Below are 24,517 nucleotides of genomic sequence, written 5' to 3'. Positions count from 1 at the left end.
ATTAATGAATAATTAATTAAAATGATGATCTTAATAATAATAAATAGATTATTTATATAATTAATATGAATAATGAAATTGAATAACACATACCATTGAATCACATACCAACAATTATTTGTGTGTCCATTATTTAATAATAGTAATAATCATAATAATAATAAATAGATTATTTATTCATGTAGATAATTAAGTAATTAAATAAACAAAAAAGTCATACCAATAATTATTTGTGTGTGTGTCCATTATTTAATAATAATAGTAATAATAAATAGATTAGTTATTTATATAAATACATAAATAATTAAATTAAATAAAATTACATACCAATAACTATGTGTGTGTGTCCATTATTTATTTAATAATAATAATAATAATAATAATTAATAATATCATAAATAAAATAATATTAATAATACAATATTTGTATAAAAATATTATTTACATGATACAAATTTATCAATATTATTTATTTATATAAATAATGTAAATGATAAAACGAAATAGTAATAAATATATATATATATATATATATATATATATATAAAAAAAAGCTTATAAAAAATTGCTTAAATTCATTGTTACAGGTTACAAATTCAACATTGTTACAGGTTACAAAAAACGGAATAGGAAATAATTAATAACACCTCGTAAAAAAATAATTTTACGTGTTTGAATTAAAGTGAAACGAAATAAAATAACACTTTTAAACCTAGGGCTGGGCGATTAATCGAAAAGTAATCGAAATCGACATTCAGAACCTATAATCGATCAAATTTTTCCAGGTCAATTTTTTCAATTACTTTCCCTTTAAAAACACTACTGCGTGTACAAGAGACGAGTCATTTTATTTAGAAGAGATACTGCTTATTTTCTACTTTTAATATTTATTATTATTTTATAAATAATTTATTTTGTTTCCAAAAGTGTAAGTTATTGATTTTCACTAATTTAAGAAAAATGTGACTTTTCATTTTAAGCAATGTGTGCTTTAATTTCAGTTGTTCAACACTGATGTTCAATAAATAATCATAGATAGTGTGTGCACCCTTCATTCAAAAATCTCTCACTTGTAATATGTGAGCATATTTACTGTACAAAACTTGTCAGTGAACTATGAGGGCAAAAAAATAAATATTATTTAAATATAATTAAATATAATTATATTAATGAATAAAATAATCGTTCATTAATCGTAATCGGGTTAAAATGTTCAATTAATCGAGATTTTGATTTTAGGCCAAATCGCCCAGCCCTATTTAAACCTGAAGTTGATGCTCGTGTAATAAAAAAAGTTAAAAATAATAATAATTATGTCACAGTTACCTGTTTAATATTCATAAGCTAATCTTTCACCGCATTCATTAATTCGCCAGCTGACTAACTCCCGCCTCCCAGCGTCTACCTTGTAGCCAATCAGAACGCGTTGTCGCGCGAACCTCAGGTTACGTAATTAATATTCACACGCCGAGCCTTCACCGTAGTAGTAATAATAATAGTAGTAGTATTGGTTTAAGTCGAGTGTGACTGTGACGGTAGGAGTCGCATCCCAGTTCTGCACGTTGCACGATTGAAACTCTAGGCATGCAATGTATATCCTCAGCGTTTCTGTGACCCGAGCGATTAGAAGGTATTGTGAATTCATTTATTTAACACACTCCATGCTGTATTTTGTTTGGCTGAGTTTCCATTGGCACTACTATTATTAACCAACTGCATGAACCTGACTGGGCTCAAATAGACAAACTACAAATGCTCGGACTTCTCAGTCTAACCTTACAAAGCGTTAGTATGCGGGGATATCTGGTTTTACTCAGGTTATCTCATTAGCTCCTCTACAAACTAGGCAATGCAACTGGCATATGTGAAGTAGTATAACTGTAGCACAAGCAGATCAGGTTCGCATTCCCTGTTTTGAAAGACATGTGAAAGTGTCCATCGTTAGCACGGAAAACATTCACAGCACGCAGCCCTTCAAGGCACTCAAGTTTCTCTTCTTTCAGTATTATCTATAGTAATGTGTAGCTTTTCTTTTTCTAAAGTTACAGGAAGCCATATAGAAGTGCACATGCAATGCATGCAGGGTAATATTGCACAGTGGCCACTTTTGCTCATTGGGTTTGTCTTTGATCCACTGCAGAGTCATTTTGTCCAGCTCAAAGCTCAGGATGACACTTCAAAATGGATCAGTCCTATCCGCCCACAGCTGCTCCGGCACAGCTGACAAGAACAACAACCTGCGATGGGATCTGACCCCAGAGGACATCAGACATCAGACACAGAGACTCATCCAGCGGATAAAGCAGACCTATGACACGGTGGGCTCGGTGGACATTGGGAAGGTGTGCTTTGAGAACACGCTGCAGGTCATTGCAGATGCAAAAGCAGATTATTCTGGTGAGTCGTAAAGTGATAACATGCATATTGTAATAATTTAAAGTTGTTTTTATGCATTTTATGTCATATTCAGTGTTCTGGGGTCTGTTTCAGCTTCACGGCATGTTTTGGACTTTCCTCAGTATGTTTCTCCATGTAAAGAGGTGAGATTGGCGAGCACCGAGGCTGATAAACGCCTGTCGGATTTCGATGTGGAAGTGAGCATGAGGGCGGACGTTTTTCAGAGACTTATAGCTCTGCAGGTACCACTCGCTAAAATACAGAATAATTCTACTTTTTGTGAGCAATTCGGCTACTGGTCATCTTTTAGTTTTATTTTATGTTATTTCATTTCATTTTATTTTACTTTAATATTATGTAACTACACTACCAGTCAAAAGTTTTTGAACAGTACGATTTTTAATGTGTTTAAAGCCTGCATTTATTTGATCCAAAGTACAGCAACACAGTACACTTTTGAAATACTTTTACTATTTAAAATAATTGTTTTAAAGTGTCATAGTAATTATTTTATTTTATTTTATTATTTTATTATTTCATTTCATTTTATTTTACTTTAATATTATGTAACTACACTACCGGTCAAAATATTTTGAACAGTACGATTTTAATGTGTTTAAAGCCTGCATTTATTTGATCCAATGTACAGCAAAGCAGTACACTTTTGAAATACTTTTACTATTTAAAATAATTTTTTAAAAGTGTTTTAGTAATTGTTTTATTTTATTTTATTATTTCATTTCATTTCATTTTATTTTACTGTAATATTTTGTAACTACACTACCAGTCAAAAGTTTTTGAACAGTATGATTTTTAATGTGTTTAAAGCCTGCATTTATTTGATCCAAAGTACAGCAAAACAGTACACTTTTGAAATACTTTTGTACATTTTTACATTTATTTAAAATAATTGTTTTTAATGTTTTAGTAATTGTTTTATTTTATTTTAATTTATTTTATTATTTTTAATTTATTTTATTTTAATACACTTAAAGTTTTTCTTCTGTTTTTACTTTTTCTTTCTTTATTTAGTTAATTACTCTACCAGTCAAAAGTTTTTGAATATTTTTAAAGAGGTCTCTTCTGCTCACCAAGACTGCATTTATTTGATCCAAAGTATAGCAAAAACAGTACATTTTTTAAATATTTTTACTTTTAAAGTGTTTTAGTAATTGTTTTATTTTAATTATTTTTTTTGATTATTATTATTATTTTACTACACTTAAATTATTTGTAACTATATAAGTTGTTTTCTTCTGTTTTTCTTTTCTTTTTTTTATTTAATTATTTTCTTTATTTATTTAGTTAATTATGCTACCTGTCAAAAGTTTTGGAATGTTTTTGAAAAAAGTCTTTTCTGCTCACCAAGCCTGCATTTATTTGATCCAAAGTACAGCAAAACAGTACACTTTTGAAATATTTTTACTATTTTAAATAATTGTTTTAAAGTGTTTTAGTAATTATTTTATTTTATTATTTTATTATTTCATTTCATTTTATTTTACTTCACTACACTACCGGTCAAAATATTTTGAACAGTACGATTTTAATGTGTTTAAAGCCTGCATTTATTTGATCCAATGTACAGCAAAGCATTACACTTTTGAAATATTTTTACAGTAATTTTTACATTATTTAAATTGTTTTTAAGTGTTTTAGTAATTGTTTAATTTTAATTTACTTTTAATATACTTTTTTTATTTTACTACATTTTATTTTTTATGTAACTATATAATTTGTTTTCTTCAGTTTTTATTTTTTTCTATTTTTTATTTTATTGTTTTTTGAATATTTTTAAAGAAGTCTCTTTTGCTCACCAAGCCAGCATTTATTTGATCTAAAGGACAGCAAAACAGTGCACTTTTAAAATACTTTTACTATTTTTCTTTATGTTTTAGTAATTGCTTTATTTAACTTTATATAAATTTAATTAATTTTATTATTTCATTTTTATTTTATTATTTTACTACACTTTAATTTTATGTAACTATATAATTAGTTTTCTTCTGTTTTTATTTTGTCTGTTTTTTATTTAATTATTTAATTAATTTATTTAGTTAATTATGCTACCAGTCAAAAGTTTTGGAATGTTTTTAAAGAAGTCTCTTCTGCTCACCAAGCCGAAGAGCATTTATTTGATTTAAAGTGCAGCAAAACAGTACATTTTTAAAATATTTTTACAATTTGAAATAACTGTTTTCTATTTGAATATATTTTTAAATGTAATTTATTCATGTGATTTCAAAGCTGTTTGTTCAGCATCATTACTCCAGTCACATGATCCTTCAGAAATCATTCTAATATTTGAATTTGCTGCTCAAAAAACATTTATTATTATGTTGAAAACAAATAAGTAGGGTTTTTTTTCAGTTTCTTTGATGAATAGAAAGTTAAGAAGAACAGCATTTATTTGAAACAAACCTTTTTGTGACATTATAAATGTTTTAGCATCACTTTTATGTCCAAAATAATAAATATATTTATATACTGATTCCAAACTGTTTTAAATATTGATAATAATTAAAATGTTTTTTTTAACAGTAAATCAGCATATTAGAAAACAGATATTTTAAAATAGTAAAAATATTTCAAAGTTTTACTGTTTTTGCTGTACTTGAGATCAAATAAATGCAGGCTTGGTGAGCAGAAGGGACTTCTTTAAAAAACATACAAATCTTACTGTTCAGAAATGTTTGACTGCTAGTGTATAACATTTAATTTAAGTACTTAAAGATGAAAAGCAGTATGTGATAATGTGACATAAGTAGTATATCTGAATTTTTTTTATACAACAGCTATTTCTGGTGCTCCAATCTAATTGGCTGAGAAAAGTGCGATATTCTAGTGTTAACAGCACTGTTTGTATCAATCTGCTTGCAGTATTTCTCACAGCGAGTGTCACGGTGGATGCCCAAATCAACTATAATTTAAAAAATAATACTGCTTTCATGTCACAAAGTGTATTGTTTAGGCAAAAATGTGCTTGTTTTGACTACAAATATGCGATTTGTTAATAAAGATAACGTCTCTTTGAAAATTTGCTTCAACATTTTCAGAGATGTAAGCTCCAGGGCATCAGCAGCCACTCAGCTCTCATGAACCCGCCGAAAGCAGCCTTACCTCGGTCAGATCTTTTGGAATGTGCCGCTGGCTTTGATTTTTCCATAGTGGTTAAACATGAGAGAAAAAATGTTTTTAAGTACATCTGATGAGCAGTCCTTGGTCTGTTTAATTTAATATTTAATGGCAAAATCTCATCACGTTAAATTAGGGGTGCAACGGATCTTAGATGATAGAGTAAAAGTTTTGGTATTCTGGTAAACACAGTCGGTTATGTCTTCAGTGAACCGAAACAGCTGAGAAAGAGATGCGTGCCAGTATTAGGTACGTACATTAGGCCTTAAAGAGACAGCATCCTATAAATACCTGCAGTGAGAAGCACTAGTTATTTTACAATTAATTATTACATTTCTGCACCTGAATACTAGGGTTATTAATTTAATTAGTATCAGTTTTATTAACTTTATGTTGTATTCATCTACACTTGTCATTTGTGTAATTGTTCTTGTTTTGTTACTGACTTTATTAGTTAAGCTAATAGTTTTTGCTTTGGATTAAAAGTACGTAATGTAAGCATTCAGTAATTAATAAAAAACTAACTTTTTTTTGTTTTGTTTGTTTTTTGCTGATCCGAAAAATGATCCGATCCGTGACTCAAAATCCGTGATATGATCCGAACCGTGAGTTTTGTGATCCGTTGCACCACTACGTTAAATATGATATAAATTTAATGCTGTATTCTGGACCATTTTCAAATTTTAAATTGTATTTTCATTAGTGACCCTGGACCACAAAATCAGTCATGCATGCCAATTTTTCTATAAATTGAGATTTATACATCATCTAAAAAGCTGAATAAATAAGCTTTCTATTGATGTATTTGTTAAAAATGGGACAATATTTGGCTGAGATACAACTAGTTGAAAATTTTACTGCATTTGCTGTACGTTGGATCAAAAAATGCAGGCTTGGTGAGCAAAAGAAATGACTCAAAAAAAATCTTACTGTTCAAAAACTTTTGACTGGTAGTGTATGTTATTTGTATTATTATTTTAAATTACATTTTTATTTTATTTTAAGTTCTTAGCAATGCATATTACCAATCAAATATATAACCAATGATATATTTACGGTAGGAAATTTACACAATATCTTCATGGACCATGATCTTTAGTTGATATCCTAATGATTTCTGGCATAAAAGAAAAATCGATAATTTTGACCAATACAATGTATCTTTGGCTGTTGCTACGAATACACTGTGCTACTTAAGACTGGTTTTGTGGTCAAGGATCACATTTGCATTTTCCATATGAGGATGCATAAATTGTGACCAAATGGAATTGCAAATCTCGCATTACCATTTACGTTTTTGCTTTCGCGAACGCACAGTGACCGCCAAAGTCCATTTCCCATGTCTTAAGAGTTATGAGCCTGTCATATTTAAATAGCAATATTAAAGGTTGTATCAGCGATTTCTAGCCTGAAACATAAAGTGTCAAATTCAGCTGACCTTTCATCACGATCCGCTCGCTGCCTGCCCCATAAATTGTCTGTGAAAAAACCGCGTCTCTCTGGTCAGCCTAGGGTCCGAGATATGCCAAAAAAAACAATCGGCACTACCAACTATTCCACAGATAAACAAACAGTGTTCCAACCAATCAGCGTCAGGGGTTTGGTGTTGTGGACTTTCCTACTGGTGCTGGGATGTGAGGGAGGCGGAGCGAAAGTCCACAACACCAAACCCCTGACCCTAGGCTGACCAGAGAGACGCGGTTTTTTCACAGACAATTTATGGGGCAGGCAGCGAGCGGATTGTGAAGAAAGGTCAGCTGAAATTGACACTTTATGTTTTAGGCTAGAAATCGCTGATACAACCTTTAATTGCTACTTACTTAATCCTCTTCGTCTCATGTGAGACATAAGGCTGCCTTGAATGTTAGAATATGTGTTATTGTTTTATGTTTGGAGGTCATTAATATTAGGTCAGATCAGGTCATTAATATCTGTCAGCGCTCAGCATAGAAGAAACTTAATCTCTGGGTCCTTAAAAGACATCTGGCAAGTTGGCCACCAGGTCTCGTTTCATAGGGGTGACCCATAAAATGAAGCATTTGGCAGCGTTGGCTGAGCCCATTGAGGCTTTGTCCAAAACAGTTTCATATTGCAGAGCCGCTAATTAAAATAATCATCTGAGTGGAGCTCTCTCTGGCTATTTTCCGCTCTTCTACTCCAACTTGACGAGGCTGTCCTCTCTCCAGGGCATTTACAGCCTGTCTAATGAAGCTATAATGAACGATCGCACTATTTCTGCTAAAGGCCAGTGTGAAGTCCTCACTGTCCTCATTGTGACCCTCTGGAGGAGTCCATTCATAGGGAAGCATGTGACAGTAGTACGGTGTCAGGCCCATGTAGTGCAGGTTTGGCCGGGTGTCAGAGACGCAGCAGTAAACTAAAGGCATTCACAGTGCGTGCCTCAGCATTTCCCACTTTATCTTTATAGGAAAAACAATCCGGTGATTTATTGCCAGAGTCTGAGAGATTCCTGGGACGACTCATAAAATTAGGGAAACGGAATGGATTGCATTTGTCCGAGGATATACAGGAAGTAAGTTGTTTTGTTTGTTTACTGCAAACTTATATGTGTGGATGAATAAATGCATGAATTTAAATAAACTCTTAACACTTTCTTAATTTTGGTGTGCAAATGGGCTTATTATAGAAATGGACTAAAAGCATAATAATAATACCATTTAAATAATAAATCTATTTAAAATCATGTATAGAATATTTGTTTATACGTATAAACAATAATATTTTAAGTTAGAATATTAAAATGATAAATGTAAATCTAGAGTAAAACATTTAAATTAATTTAAAAAGCAAACCTTCATAGCTTTGGAGGGTTTCTGTGGGTCTTAGAAAGTCTTAAAAATTCGTCCTTCCTCAAATTTGGGCCTTAAAAGGTCTTAAATTGAAGTAAAAAGTCTTAAATTAATCAAATCAAGGCATTAAATGTGGCGTTTAGTTAAATAAAGTACACTTTTGAAATATTTTTACTATTTAAAATAATTGATTTAAAGTGTTTTAGTAATGTTTTATTTTAATTTAATTTATTTTATTATTTATATTATTTTTATGTAACTATATAATTTCTTCAATTTATTTAGATTTATTTATTTACACTTATTTTTTTCTATTTTTTATTTAATTATTTTAATCAATATTTATTTAAGTATTTAATCGCCAAGCCTGCATTTATTTGATCTAAAGTACAGCAAAGCAGTAAATTTTGTCAATATTTTCACTATTTAAAGCTTTTGAATGGTATAGTGTATAATGTTACAAAAGCTTTTTATTTCAGAACAAAATCTTAAGTCTTACAAATTCATCCTTCTTTAAATTAGGGCCTAAAAAGGTCTTAAAGTGCAGCAAAAAGTCTTAAATTAATGCAATCGAGGCATTAAATGTGGCATTTAGTTAAATTTTACAAATTTAACAAACAGTGAACATCGAACTTTATGCAAGAATAGTTTTGCTGTTGATTTACAAAGAAACTAACGGTTTTTAATCAGTGTTTTATACAGTAATTTGTGTATGAATCAATTTGCAAATTATTTACATAAATTGACATTAAAAAGTTTAGCTAAACTATTAAAAGAAATTTACAAGAATGGTTTCATGTTCAATTTAATATAAAAATGGTTTTGCAAACAATGTACAGACATATACATTTGTAATATTAGTTTTGCTATTGATTCACAAAGAAATTAACTGTTTTGTATACAGTAAATTGTGTATGAATCAATTTCTGAATTATTTGCACAAAATTACATAATTTTTTTTATTACTACTAAAAGAAATGTACATATGAATGGTTTTATGCATGATTTTCACCTAAATTTACGGAGGAATGGTTCAGTTTGCAAATGATTTACACAAAATTACATTAAAACCCTTTTGCGAAACTATTAAAAGAAATTTACATAAGAATGATTTTAGATACGATTTTCACCTGAATTTATGGAGAATTGTTTCTGCTGATGATTTACACATAAATTGATGTAAAATGGTCTTGCAAACAATCTACAGACATAGAAATTTATATAATAATAGTTTTGCGATTTCTTAGAAAACATCATTTCTTAAGTCATTTTGCTTCTCAAGTAAAGAATCTGGAAAACCAGACAAAACTGTAAAGAACATTACTTTCTATTGTACATCATGTTGTGTTTTCAAACTCTGAAATATCGCTAATATAAAACATTTACCGTCTTAAAGAGACCATATTGTATTTCATTTAATCCATTCTGTAAATTGTCTTTTAAAGTGTATAAAACCTATTAAAACGTTGGCAAGGAAAGTAGATATTGAACTTTTGGCCTCAATAAGTAAGCAGAAATGTCCTTACTGTTAAGTCTTGGAAAATGTAAAATCTAGTTATTGTTTATTTTTATTGGTCTTTCAGCGTCTCTTTTTTATTTACTCAGGAAATCAAGTCAATCTCTAAGCAAATCAGTGAAATCTCCATTGATTTCAACCAAAATTTGAATGAGGAAAATACAGAGCTTTTGTTCTCAGAACAAGAGCTTGGTAAGCATGTTTATTTTTGATATAACAGCTTTTCTAGTGAATTCATCTTGTACACAAGTTTTCCTCCTTTCTTTCTCAAGTGGGTCTTGCAGAAAGCTACGTGAACGGTCTTGAGAAAACAGAAGATGGCCAGTATAAAGTCACTCTTGCGTATCCACACTACTTTCCTCTGATGAAGAGATGTCATGTTCCTGAAACCAGGAGGAAGATGGAGATGGCCTTTCACAGCAGGTGCAAAGATGTAGGTTCATCTTGTGCGTCTCGTACACATTTTAATCAGACTTTGAGTTCAGTTAGGCACAGCTGTTATAGGGTCATTTTCAGTTAATATCTGTTTTCCAAGTCTGGCATGTCATGGATATGAATCCTAAATGTTATGTTCTAGTTGCACTATTAATGTTGAATGTTTCCAGGTGAACACTGCTATTCTTGAACAGCTGATTGAGTTGCGGGCAAGGCTGGCCAAACTCCTGGGTTTCAGCAGTCATGCCAATTACATGCTGGAAATGACCATGGCCAAAAATTCTGAGAATGTGGCACAATTTCTCGGTACGTTTCTTCTCTTTTCTTCAGTTCTTTCTGTTAAGGATTAGTGTTTTGTATTCAGGCATGCACAGGTTAAGTCTGGAGTGATGGGCAGTTTGGTGACCCTTGTCATCATGTTATGTTGTTAAAGTGACATGACAGTTTTATGACTTTGTCATCTGTCTGTGGTGCAACAGAGACTCACCTCATAGATATTGGTTGTGTTTGCTGTAGTCTTTATTTATTTTTATAACCATATAATGACAGATACAATATTACGGGCAGTTTGCTGATGATAATGAAAAAAATATATATATATATTTTAATACTTTGCACTGTAGCCACTGGAACTTCAAAACATTTAGATATGGTCTTATAGCCCTTTCCTGACTTGTGAGCAGCCACAATGCGCAGCCGCAGGTCCTCAGTGAGCTCCTTTGTCTTAGCCATGACTGTCCACAAACCAACAGCAGAGAGCTTCTGTTTTTCACCTGTTGAGTTGATTAAAACAGCTGTTCCCAATGAATCTGGGTAATTAGAATGCTTTAGAACAGCTTGGACTATTTGGAATGGTATAGAACTTTGGATTTTCCCATAGACTGTGACAGTTTGCGAAGGGTGTGAATAATTTTGGACATGCCACTTTTTGTTCAAATGTAAATAAAAGCTGAGAAATATATTTTTCCACAATGATGCCTCTTGTACATCGTCTTATTATCTTTTGGGAGAAGCCTGTGTCATTACTGGTCAAAAAAAACTTGCTGGTTGAATAAAAGTAACTTTAAGTCAGAATTTGCCAGGGGTGTGAATAATTTCGGTCTTGACTGTATGTACACTATTACTAGACTAATATATAATTATTGACCAACTAGTAGTTTCCTTCGTTTTGAAAATCTAGGATAATTTTGAATTTGTTTCTTGAATTCAGTAAAAATGGTATATAATACGTCTTTGTTTTTGATTTGAGCAGTTTTATAGATAATTGCGTTAGCATTGGACACAATAAACCATATTGATTAAAGGAGTAGTTCACTTCCAGAACAAAAATTTACAGATAATGCACTCAGCCCCTTGTCATCCAAGATGTTCATGTCTTTCTTTCTTCGGTCGTGAAGAAATTATGTTTTTTGAGGAAAACATGTCAGGATTTCTCTTTATATAATGGGTATGTATGGTGCCCCCAAGTTTGAACTTCCAAAATGCAGTTTAAATGCAGATTTAAATGGCTCTGAACGATCCCAGCTGTCTTATCTAGTGAAAAGATTGGTTATTTTCAAGACAAAATGACAATTTATATACTTTTTAACCTCAAATGGTCATCTTGGCTCGTCTCTGCGATGCACATGCGTAGTCGGTGTGATCCAGGTCAATATAGTTAGGGTATGTCAAAAAACTCCCATCTCATTTTCTTCCCCAACTTCAAAAACATTCTACATTGCTGCAGAAGTACCAATCCAGTGTTTACAAAGTGAACATACAAAGAAGATCAAACGCCCTTTACAAAAAATAGGTAAAACAGCGATGTAGGACGATTTTCAGATTTACGTGCTCATGAAGCACATGCCAGAACAGTGCGCCGACTAAATACCGTTGTTTTACCGGCAAGGCTTTGAAGCACATGCGAATAATTGACTTTTGTGATTGCAAATACAAAGTGCAGTGTCCCGTGAGTGAATGTATGTCGTGTTGTACAGTATATTGGCACACTGTAACACGATACTACAATATTTATTCAAAAGCAGATCGTGGAGACATTTTAACCGTCCACGATCAAAAATCGTCATATCGCACACCCCTAGAAGGATCTTAGTAAACATCTAAGATTTGAATAAATGCTTTTTAACCCTTTATAGGGCACTCATTGAAATACTTGGAAATTCTAAAATTCAACCCCAGAGTGTTATCGGATGTTATAACAAGACCTTTAAACATTTGTGACTTAAATTTTTTTTTTATGTTTTTATGTTCAAAATTAGGTTAAATAAAGTGATCATATATGGTCACTTGCCAGTCTATGGTAACTTTTTTCCCCCAAAAAATGTGTATACATTTTAAAAATAAAGAATAAATAAATACATAAAACAGATAATATTCATAGAATATTTATTTAGGAAATTAAAAATCTTGCTGTCTTCCTCGTCAGAACCCTCGATGGAGTCAGCTGGCACAACAAAAACTGACCTCTATCCATAGAATTGTTGAGTAGACAGCTGCAAAAGAAAGTCAGTATCAATCCCATGTTGATTTGTTTGTGAAAGAAAAGTGCAGATCTACTGAAAACATGTAAATTTATAATAAGAAGTGAAAAAATTTGCACAAAGTACTGGTGGTGCCACTTATTTTAGCAGAAATAATAAACACCAAGTTCCTAAAACTGACCAAAATTACAAATTTTTCACTGTTTATTTCTTGATCATTTCAATAAATGGTTTAAGTTTGACACTGGGTTACTGTATCATGTTATACAAGCCTGTGCAATATTCAGTGGACAAAAAAACAGGCATAAAAACAGCCAAACTACCACTTGCTTTACTTTTACCTGAACCGGGCGTATGTCTAAAAATAATCACTTTGTTGTGTTACCACAAACGGGCGTAAGATCAAATATGATCGCATCATTTTTATAACACATCGTTCACTAATTTCTAGGAATCCTACGCAAACAACGTCTATATCACCATATAACACAACTATTCAACTATATAATGTGTGAGTTTCATTGACTTACCATTGTGCATTTCGATGCTTTTTCCGTTTTTGTGGGAGAAGGTAGGAGCGTAAATCAGCATTTTGTCATTCCGGAAGCACGCTGAAGTTTGAAACGCCCCAGACAACTTCCGATTGGTCAGATGCCATGGTGTCGCTATCTGTGACGTAGACTAACATCCGTTGATTGGCTGGGACAAATCCATGTGCTTACACGATCTCATACAAAGGATGCAGACGCCTTTGAAAATGTTCGATTAAGTGATCAAATATGGTGCTTCGCCCGATAAAGGGTTAAATGTATTTTTGATGGTTGTGGGACAGCAGTTTGCATCAATTCTGTAGAATGGCTCTTATATAAATGAAATTATGAATATTCATTGATGAGCCAAAACATTATGACATTAAGTAAAGCAAATGTATTTGATTATTTTGTAAGAATGGCTCATGCAAAGTTCAGGGCTATTTCAGTCGTACTCAACATGAGGGATGTGGGTGAAATGGCAATGGCATCTTTCAGCAGGACAGCGCATCTTGTTACCCAGAACATGTTGTTCAGAAGTGATTTGAGGAACAGGAGTTCAAGGTGTTGCCCAGATTCTCCAGATTTCAATCCCATCAAGCATTTGTGGATGTTCTGGTACAATATGTCTGTCCCGCAGTCATTTCACCTCACAACATGCAGGACTGCTGCTAATGATTTAGTGTTGGATACCACAGTTCATCTTCAGGGGTGTTGTAGAGTCTTGCTTTGGTGGTTCAGAGCTGTTTTAGGCAGGTGCTAATAGTTTTTTATATCTTATGTTGCTGTTTTCTGTCTACATGACAGTTACAGTATCTCACAAAAGTGAGTACACCCCTCACATACAGCCATTGAGTTATTTTCAGAGAACAGTACATCTATACTGCTATACAAGCTGCACATTGACTACTCTAAAATATATCCAAGTGTCATTTCTATAGTATTGTCCCTTGAGAAGATACTAAAATGGTTGCTGAAATGTGAGGGGTGTACTCACTTTTGTGAGACACTGTATGTAACCTAAATGTTTTTGGTGCTCCATAGATGAGTTGTATAAGAGGTTGAGACCAGTGGGCGAGCAAGAGAGGCAATACCTGCTGTCACTCAAACAGGACGACTGTGAGAGGCGGGACTTGGAGTTTGACGGACAGCTCTATGCGTGGGACATGCCCTACTACATGAACCAGGTGGAACAAGTGAAATTTGCGGTGGATAAGGACAAACTGATCGAGTACTTCCCTCTAGAGGTGGTGACCGAAGGCCTGCTGAACATATATCAGGATCTGCTGGGTCTGTCTTTCCAGCAGGTGGAGGACGCTCACGTGTGGCACGACAGCGTTAAACAATACTCAGTACAGGACTCCGTGACTGGAGAGGAGATCGGACAGTTTTACTTGGACTTGCATCCCAGGTAAACAATTCAAGACAAAGTCTTTTTTTTTCTGAGCTGACATGGCCATGTGTTACGGTTTGGGATTGTCTAATTGGTCTTGGCTAACTAGCTAAATTTCCTTAGTTGACATCCTTCACCAACTTAGTTGTGCTAGTGAAAAGAATACACTCTTGAAAAAATAAAGGCTCCAAAGGGGTGATTTTGCATAGAAGAACCATTTTTGTTTCCCCCAAGAAACTTTCAGTGAACAGTTCCTAAAAGAGCCGTTTTGAAGAACATTTAAAATATGCTACTAAACAACCTTTTTCTGCCATAAAAAACCTTGCCTTTGAAAGGTTTCATTGATGTTCAAGGCTCTTCATGGAACCATCGATGCCAATAAAGAACCTTTATTTCTAAGAGTGTAGCTACTGTATGGTGGTCCATCGAATCATGTGGTACAACCAACATGCAGAAACCTTAAAACAGGAAATTATCATATTGAGAGGATACTGCAGACCCTCATATGACTTTTTATCAACACCAATGTCTTTTAAAAATATCAGATAATTTAACCTTTTTATAAGAAGACATGGTTAGTTTAATTGTGAATGTCTTGTGGCGCAACTCCCCAAAATAAGGATTTTTATTAATTAAAAAATAAATTAATTAATAAAAACTAAAATTTTACTTTAAAAAATATATTTGGGAAATTATTACTTTGTGCATTTTTAGAGGCATTACATTAAATTATTCTTGAAAATTGTATAAAAACCAAATGAACACCTCAAAAAATGCTTTTCTTACTTAGATTTTTTGTCTTGTTTTCAGCCCAAATATCTAAAATTTCTTAAATCAAGAAGGATTTTCTAGACAAGTAAAAATTATTTTCTTTGTGTACAGAAAAAACAAGTCAAAATTAAGTGAGTTTTTGCTTAGAACAAGCTAAATAATCTGCCAATGGGGTAAGCAAAAAAAATCTTGTATCAAACAGAAAACGAGATTGATTTTCTTTCCCATTGGCAGATTATTTTGCTTGTTTTTAAGCAAAAACGCACTTAATTAACAATAATTTTTACTCGTCTAGAAAATCCTTCTTAATTTTAGAATTTTTAGGTATTTTGGCTGGAAACAAGACAAAAAATCTAAATAAGAAAAGCAGTTTTTTAGCAGTGAAATCAAGGACTTTCCACATGTTTTACATTCGATTTGAAAATACTTTTTTCCTTTTTTGTAATGATAAACACTCTTATATATCAATAACATTGTTAACTATTAAAACTAATTGTTTTTAAGGGCAGACACTGCAGGCAAAAACTGTTTTTTCATGCACCTCTCAAGATTTTGAGCTTTTTAGTTTTACGTGGTTTTTTCAGACTAGTGGAAAGAAAACATCCAAAACACACTGTTAAGTGTTTCTTTTATAGCACTTTATCTATTTGTGTCAATAGATTTCAATTACAATACATATTTTAAAGGCCGTTTTCTGAAAATGAGTTTTTTCTCCTGCACTGAGCTAAAAATCTCCACTTCAGTAACACTTACACACACCAAACTTTACATTATCATTCCCATCTGAAGGTTTTTTCCAGAGGGATTTGTTCATATATGATTTGCTATATTAATCTATTCCCCCAAAATTGTGAAAATATATTGTTTTCTGAATTATTTTCTGAATTATGTGACAAAAATGCGATACCCAAAATCCCCTCTGTAAAAACATTTGACTCTAATATGTCAAAAAAATTAAACAAGAATTTTGAAACTGACTTCATCCAGTGTTTACATTTTTGTCCTAAGAATGAATGCAAATTAGCGTATATTTAATTAAATAATGCATAATTTGCATATTTAAACCTAACTTTTTAGAAAACTTGTAATACAAAAAAATGTTTTCAATTATCAATGTAATCAATCAGCTGGCTAAGTAAGGCGATGCCTTCAGCTGGAATAAATATGAAATTAAATATAACATTAAATATTACATTACATTAAACATACAAGTTTTAAAACTGAAATAAAAATGAGACATTGCATTAGCTGCTAGTTTTAAAAACTAAGTTTGAATAAAATTTACTGAACAAAATTTACTAAAACAGAAATAAAATAATGTTAATTAGAAATTTGAAAATGGTAATGCTTTACAATAAGGTTCATTAGTTAACATGAACTAAAAATGAACAATACGTCTACAGCATTTATTAATCTTAGTTAATGTTCATTTCAGCATTTACTAATGCATTATTAAAACACATGTTGTGTTTAACATTAGTTAATGCACTGTAAACTAACGTGAACTAACAACGAACAACTGTATTTTTATTAACTAACATTAACAAAGAATAATAAATAGTGTAGTAAATGTATTGTTTATTATTCATTCATGTTATTTAATACATTACTGTTAACAAATTACACCTTATTACAAAAAACATAACAAAATTGCTACACTTTAAAATTAAAATATAAAAATAAAAGCTATTATAAAAGTATATAAATCTAAAACAACACTGAATCCAGCCTTGAAATTCATGCTGATCTAAACTAAACACGGTTTGTTAACTTAAACTACCCCGATGCATTTCTCTTAAGAGCCTGCAGATGAAATCTGATCAATACATGATGAGCCTTTCTGAACTGGCTTATTGGCCTTTGAAGTAATGACCTGAAATAGTCCTGATCCAGATTTACTGTCCTGTTTTACTCCTTAGGGAGGGTAAGTATGGTCATGCTGCATGCTTTGGGCTCCAGCCAGGATGTCTTGGGCCTGATGGGAACCGTAGGATGCCTGTAGCAGCCATGGTGGCCAACTTCACAAAACCCACGAGCAGCTGGCCTTCCCTCCTGCAGCACCATGAGGTGGAGACCTTCTTCCATGAGTTCGGACATGTCATGCATGAGCTCTGTTCCCGGGTATGTCAGCCTTTTATCTCACAAACAGGTATGTGCCAAAAAATTAGAATATCGAGGGAAAGTCCATTTATTTCAATAATTTCTTTCAAAAAGTGAAACATGTATGTTACATTAGTTTACTACACACAAAGTGAAATATTTCAAGCCTTTATTTGTTTCAATTTTAATGATTATGGATTAAACTTTAAAAAAAAAAAAAAAATCCAGTGTTTCACAAAATTAGTTCAAAATTATAGGCTCCCTGTGTCCCAATCTAGTCAGCTAATTAACGCAAACACATCTGCAGAGGTTTCCTCAGCCTTTAAATTGTCTCATTGTCTGGTTTAGTAGGCTTCAGGATCAAGGGGAAGACTGCTGACTTGACGGTTGTGCAGAAGACCATCATTGACACCCTCAATGTGGAAAAGTCTCAAAAGGCAATTGAAGAAGCTGGATGCTCACAGAGTGCAGTATCGGAGGAAGGGAAAATTTCTGGCCGGAAAAGGTGCACAAGTGACAGGGATGACCATAGCCTTGAGAGGATTGTCAAGCAAGGGCGTTTCAGAAATCTTGGGGAGCTTCATAAGGAGTGGACTGAGGCTGGTGTCAGTGCATCAAGAACCACCACAAACAGACGTCTGCATGACATGAGCTACAGCTGGAGAATTCACTCCTGAACCAAAAACAACGTCAGAAGCATCTGTGCTGGGCAAAGGAGAAAAAGTACTGGTCTGTTAACCAAATGTTGCATTTCATTTGGAAATCAAGGTCCCAGAGTCTGGAGGAAGACCGGAGAGGCACAAAAGTCAAGCTGCTTAAAGTCCAGTGAGAAGTTTCCACAGTCATTGATGGTTTGGGGAGCATGTCATCTGCTGGTGTGGGTCCATTGTCTTTTATCAAGTCCACAGTCAATGCAGCTGTCTATCAGGACATTTTAGAGCACTTCATGCTTCCTGCTGCCGACAAGCTTTTTGGAGATGATGATTTTATTTTCCAGCAGGATTTGGCACCTGCCCACAAAGCCAAATCTACCAGTACCTGCTTTAATAGTCATGGAATAACTGTTCTTGATTGGCCGGCAAACTCACCTGACTTAAACCCCATTGAAAAAAGGGGTATTGTCAAAAGGAAGATGAGGGAACAGAGACGCCGAAATGCAGACCAATATCAAAGCAACTTGAGCTACCATAACACCTCAACTGTGTCAAAGGCTGATCGCCTCCATGCCACGCCGCCTTAATGCTGGAATTAGTGCAAAAGGAGGCCCAACAAAGTACTGAGGACATAATACAGTACATTAACACACTTTTCAGAAGGCCAACATGTGTTTAAGATCCTTTTTTATTGGTCACATGAAATATTCTAATTTTGTGAAATACTGGATTTGTTTTTTTTTTTGTCTTTAATCCATAATCATCAAAATTGAAACAAATAAAGGCTTGAAATATTTCACTTTGTGTGTAGTGAACTAATATAACATACAAGTTTCAATATTTGAAACAAATTATTGAAATAAATGGACTTTCCCTTGACATTCAAATTTTTGGCACATGCCTGTAAAAGGGTTCAAAAGAGGCACACTGAATGAATCTCAAGTCAGTAGAAAATATAACCATTTTGTGGTACCAAATGTGATTTTCTGATGTTCCAGACCCGCTATGCAGAGTTCAGCGGGACGCAGGTTGAGACTGATTTTGTGGAGGTGCCGTCTCAAATGCTGGAGAACTGGGTTTGGGAGAAGGAGCCGCTCAGGAGGATGTCCCGCCACTACAAAGATGGCAGCCCGATCCCAGACGGTCTGCTGGATAAACTCATTGCATCAAGAGTGGCCAACACAGGTCAGAATTAAGCCCACATCTATACAATAATCTATATAGTATAACCTATGTGTTTGAACTTTGAATAAATAACAAATTTAGGCCTTCCACCAAATTTGAAACAAGATAGTTGACCCAAAAATGTCATTAATTACTCATCCTCATGTCGTTCCAAACCTGTAAGACCTTCAGAACACAAATTAGGATATTTTCGATGAAATCTGAGAGCTTTCTGATGCTGCATCTTATCATACTAACAGTTGTCTGAATTTTTGGTTGATTGTAATCCATTACACACCTTTCTATTAAATTATCTACAAATCTGACATTATCAAGATGAATGTGTTCTGACTCAGTTTAAGTCTAAGTTCTTGTCATATTTTATTACTATTTTCTAAACTATAGTGAATAAACCGATAATGTGAGAAATGTTGAAGGTGCCTGAATACATTTTGGTTTGACTGTATACACACACAAAAAGAAGTGCATATTTGTAAAAATATTGGTTATTGGCCATATATAAACATACCAATTCACATTTTTTCTGAGCTACTAACAGTTTTTGCTAATACTTTGAATACATGCTATTTGTGTTAAAGTGTTAATTCACACAAAAAGTTTTGTTTTTCAAGTATATGTTTGTTTGTCCTTGTCGGCAGGTCTGATGAACCTCAGGCAGATTGTTCTCAGTAAAGCTGACCAGACGCTCCACACTAAAGACCGAGCGGACACTGCAGCTGAGTTCGCCAAGCACAGCAAAGACATCCTGGGAATCCCAGCCACACCAGGTCATAAACACATACGCAGACTCAGTCATTCTGAAATCAGCACGCTTATGACACCTCAACTATGAGCACATTAACACATCAGCCACTACTCAGCATTCAGCAGCGTGCTGTGAACACTCACTCACTCATTTCACATGCAAACAAGTTAGAGCTCATCTGCATACAGAACTCGCACACAGAATGTGTTTCTGGAATCCACTGTGCTGCGTTTCTGTTCTTTTTCTATGTAAATATGCGCAAGTCTTTTGCAGTGCCTCACACATGACACAGAGTTCTAAAAACATCCTAGAAGTTCACCTCCAGAACAAAAATGTACAGATAATGTACTCACCCCCTTGTCATCCAAGATGTCCATGTCTTTCTTTCTTCAGTCGTAAAGTAATTATGTTTTTTGAGGAAAACATTTCAGGATTTCTCTCCATAAAGTGGACTTCTATGGTGCCCCCGAGTTTGAACTTCCAAAATGCAGTTTAAATGCGGCTTGAAAGGGCTCTAAATGATCCCAGCTGAGGAAGAAGGGTTTTATCCAGTGAAACAATTGGTTATTATTTTTTTAATTACACTTCATATACAGTTAGGGTATGTCGAAAAACTCCCATCTCATGTTCTCCTTCAAAATCGTCCTACATCGCTGTTTTACCTTTTTTGTTAAGAGTGTTTGATCTTCTTTGCATGTTTTACACTTTGCACAGTAGGATGATTTTGAAATGATTTTTGAAGTTGAGGGAGAAAATAAGATGGGAGTTTTTCGACATACCCTAACTGTCTTGAACCGGGGAAAAAAAACTGAGTTCAGGCAGAGCAAGACAAGATAAGCGTTTGAGGTTAAAAGGTATATAAATTGTAATAAAAATAAATAAATAACCGATCGTTTCGCTAGATAAGACCCTTCTTCCTTGGCTGGGATTGGGACAACCGCATTTGGGATCGTATGAAGCAACATTTAAACCTCATTTTGAAAGTTCAAACTCGGGGCACCACAGAAGTCCATTGTATGCAGAAAAATCCTGAAATGTTTTCCTCAAAAAACATTATTTGTTTACGACTGAAGAAAGAAAGACATGAACATGAGGGTGAGGGTGAGTACATCATCTGGAAATTTTTGTTCTGGAAGTAAACTTCTCCTTTATTAAAGGCCTTCTGAGGCGAATTGATGTGTTTGTGTAAGAAAATATCTATATTTAACATTTTATGAACAGTAATCGCTAGCTTCCACTGTCATACATGCATTCATGAGAGAGTGGCGTTCCAGCGGATGTTATTTGTGTATTTGTTTGTTTATTTAAAGCAATTTAAAAGATGTTCTGTCTATGTAATGAGTGCAATGAGTGAATTTTTTTTATAGTAATTTTGTAAGCAAAATACTTGTGTTCTAGCCTCTTTAACATTAAATATTTCTGCATGTTCACTGCAGGTACAAATATGACAGCTAGTTTCAGTCATCTAGCCGGAGGATATGATGGTCAGTACTACAGCTACCTCTGGAGTGAAGTCTACTCCATGGACATCTTCTTCAGTCGCTTCAAAAAGGAAGGAATCTTGAATCCAAAGGTTTGAATCTTGCTTTTGTTGAAGGAGAAGTTCACTTCCAGAACAAACATTTCCAGATGTACTCACCCGCTTGTCATCCAAGATTTTCATGTCTTTCTTTCTTCAGTTGTAAAGAAATTATGTTTTTGAAGGAAAACGTTTCAGGATTTTTCTCCATATAGTGGACTTCTATGGTGCCCCCGAGTTTGAACTTCCAAAATGCAGTTTAAATGCAGCTTCAAACGATCCCAAATGTGGTTGTAAACTATCCCAGCCAAGGAAAAAGGTATTTATCTGGCGGAACGATGTGTTTTTTTTATTTATTACAATTTATATACTTTTTTAACCTCAACTTGCTCTGCCTAGATTCATTTTTTTCCGGTTTAAGATAGTTAGGGTATGTCAAAAAACTCCCGTCTAATTTTCTCCCTCAACTTCAAAAATCATTTTAAAATCACCCTACATTGCTACAGAAGTACCGACCCAGTGTTTGGAAAGTGAACGTGCAAAGAAGGTCAAACACCCTTAACAAAAAAGGTAAAAAAGCAATGGAGGACGATTTTGAAGCTGAGGGAGAAAATGAGATGGGAGTTTTTTGACATACCCTGTCTTGAACCGGAAAAAAAAAAACAGTTCATGCAGAGCAAGACGAGATGAGCATTTGAGGTTAAAAAGTATATAAATTGTAATAAAAAATAAAGAAATAACCGATCGTTTCACTAGATAAGATCTTTCTTCCTTAGCTGGGATCGTTTAGAACCACATTTGAGATAATTTGAAGCTGCATTTTGGAAGTTCAAACTCGGGGCACCATAGAAGTCCACTTTATAGAGAAAAATCCTGAAATGTTTTCCTAAAAAAACATAATTTCTTTACAACTGAAGAAAGAAAGACATGAACATCTTGGACCTGATGCTTTTCCCCTCAGCTTTAGCACTAGCGTTGAGAAGTAAGATTCATTTGAGCGAGTCGATTCATTTGAACAATTTGTTCCAACAAACCAGAGTTCGAAGGCGATTCGTTTGATTTGTTGATCTGCACGAATAGTGAGTATACAATATATAACAGTTTGGAATAGTGTTTTGATTAAAAAAAGGGAATAGTAAATTCATTTTGGAAATATTTTTGAAGCTATTAATAACATTTATTATTTTTAATATTCAATTCTTTAGCCTCGATTACACCATTTACGGTATTTAATAATCATTCTAACCCAGAAGTTTCTAGATCAAAACACATTCCCAGAATGTACAGTTTTTGGTTCCTAGAAAGTATTTTTTTGTGGTTTGTTTTTGGTTAGCCAGGAAAGTTTTCGTAACGTTCCCAGAATGTTAGTTTTTGGTTCCCCTAGCATTAGAATAATGTTTTCAGAACATGTTATTGTAAGGTTCCCAGAAGTGTAGTTTGGTTCCCAAATCGTTATCGTTGAATTGTTAAGGTTTACAACCACATTTAAACTGTATCTTGGAAGTTCAAGCTCGGGGGCACCATAGAAGTCCATTATATGGACAAAAATCCTGAAATGTTTTTCTCAAAAAACATAATTCCTTTACAACTGAAGAAAGAAAGACATGAACATCTTTGATGACAAGGGAAAAGTACATTATCTGGAAATTTTTGTTATGGATGTGAACTTCTCCTTTAAGAGTGATTAAAGAAACATTTAATTAAAATAGTTTTGTGTTATCATGGCAAAGTGCATTTTAATAGAGTACCGTCATCAATTCATAAAAGCAGATGATAGTTAGCACATGATGACTGATTTACCAGCGTTACTACATTCAAATTTCCATTTAAGGCATGTAGCAGACTCTTGCCCAGAGTGACACACATTTAGTTTATTATGATCATCAAATGACAGTCATGTGAGTCTGAGTGATTATCTGCTATGAATAGGTGCATATTATTATTTGTAATAACACGGAACTGAACTGTGAGTAAAATTGTTAACACAATTGTTGTGCAAACGAGTGTCTGTGTGTCATAATTACTCATAGTATTGTTGAAGGATGAGTGTGCGCTGCGTTTAGAGGAAGTTGATCACAGTGGCACACTTAGTGCTTAGATTTAACTAGTATTAAAAATTCCAGTTATAAATAATCATAATGACCACTACATGTAAAAATGTAATCTTTTATGAACATGTTTGTGTGTGTTTGACGCACAGGTGGGCAGGGAATACAGGCGTGTGGTTCTGGAAGCAGGAGGGTCAGTGGATGGCATGAATATGTTGAAGACGTTCCTGGGTCGTGAACCCTGTCAGGACGCATTTTTTCAGTGTAAAGGACTCGCACAAACTATTACCGAACAAACCTCACATTGACATTCGACTGGGAACTATAAACTTATGAATATATAAAAGTAACAATGACACATGTATCACTAGTTTTCCTTCTAATTTTACGTACAGTGTTATGTATACATTTTGTTTGTAAAGCTGCCTCATTTCTTCTCAGTGTTTTGTTGATGTCATTAATAATCAAATACAACTTTTAATAAACGTGAATATTTTGCTTTTATGCAATTGTATTATCTTGGCCTTTTTATTTATTTATTTATTTAAATAGCACAATATTAGTTATATAAAATTACACTACCGAGAAAGATTTGTTAATGTTCACCAAGCCAGCATTTATTTGATCCAAAGTACAGCAAAAACTAAAATTTTGAAATATTTTTATTGTTTCAAATAACTGTTTTCTATTTGAATATATTTTAAAATGTAATTTATTTCTGTGATTTCAAAGCTGAATTTTTAGCATGATTGCTCCTGTCATATGATTCTTCAGTAATCCTTTTAATATTCTGATTTGCT

General features: G+C 33.4%; 1 protein-coding gene across 1 annotated transcript; it reads left to right on the top strand.

Annotated features, from left to right (window-relative positions):
• Positions 1-1,494: 1,494 nt before the first annotated feature.
• nln (neurolysin (metallopeptidase M3 family)) lies at positions 1,495-24,221 on the top strand. Its single transcript, XM_073829928.1, has 13 exons — positions 1,495-1,630; positions 2,141-2,397; positions 2,491-2,639; positions 7,961-8,065; positions 9,948-10,050; positions 10,131-10,291; positions 10,464-10,599; positions 14,348-14,714; positions 17,387-17,588; positions 19,219-19,405; positions 20,044-20,172; positions 21,587-21,723; positions 23,870-24,221. The coding sequence occupies exons 1-13, from the start codon at positions 1,590-1,592 to the stop codon at positions 24,023-24,025; spliced, it is 2,130 nt and encodes a 709-aa protein (XP_073686029.1). The 5' UTR covers positions 1,495-1,589; the 3' UTR covers positions 24,026-24,221.
• Positions 24,222-24,517: the final 296 nt, after the last annotated feature.

Source organism: Garra rufa, chromosome 23 (genome assembly GCF_049309525.1).
Source record: "Garra rufa chromosome 23, GarRuf1.0, whole genome shotgun sequence".
In the NCBI taxonomy this organism is placed as follows: Eukaryota; Metazoa; Chordata; class Actinopteri; order Cypriniformes; family Cyprinidae; genus Garra; species Garra rufa.
This window is presented reverse-complemented; position numbering and strand designations above follow the sequence as displayed.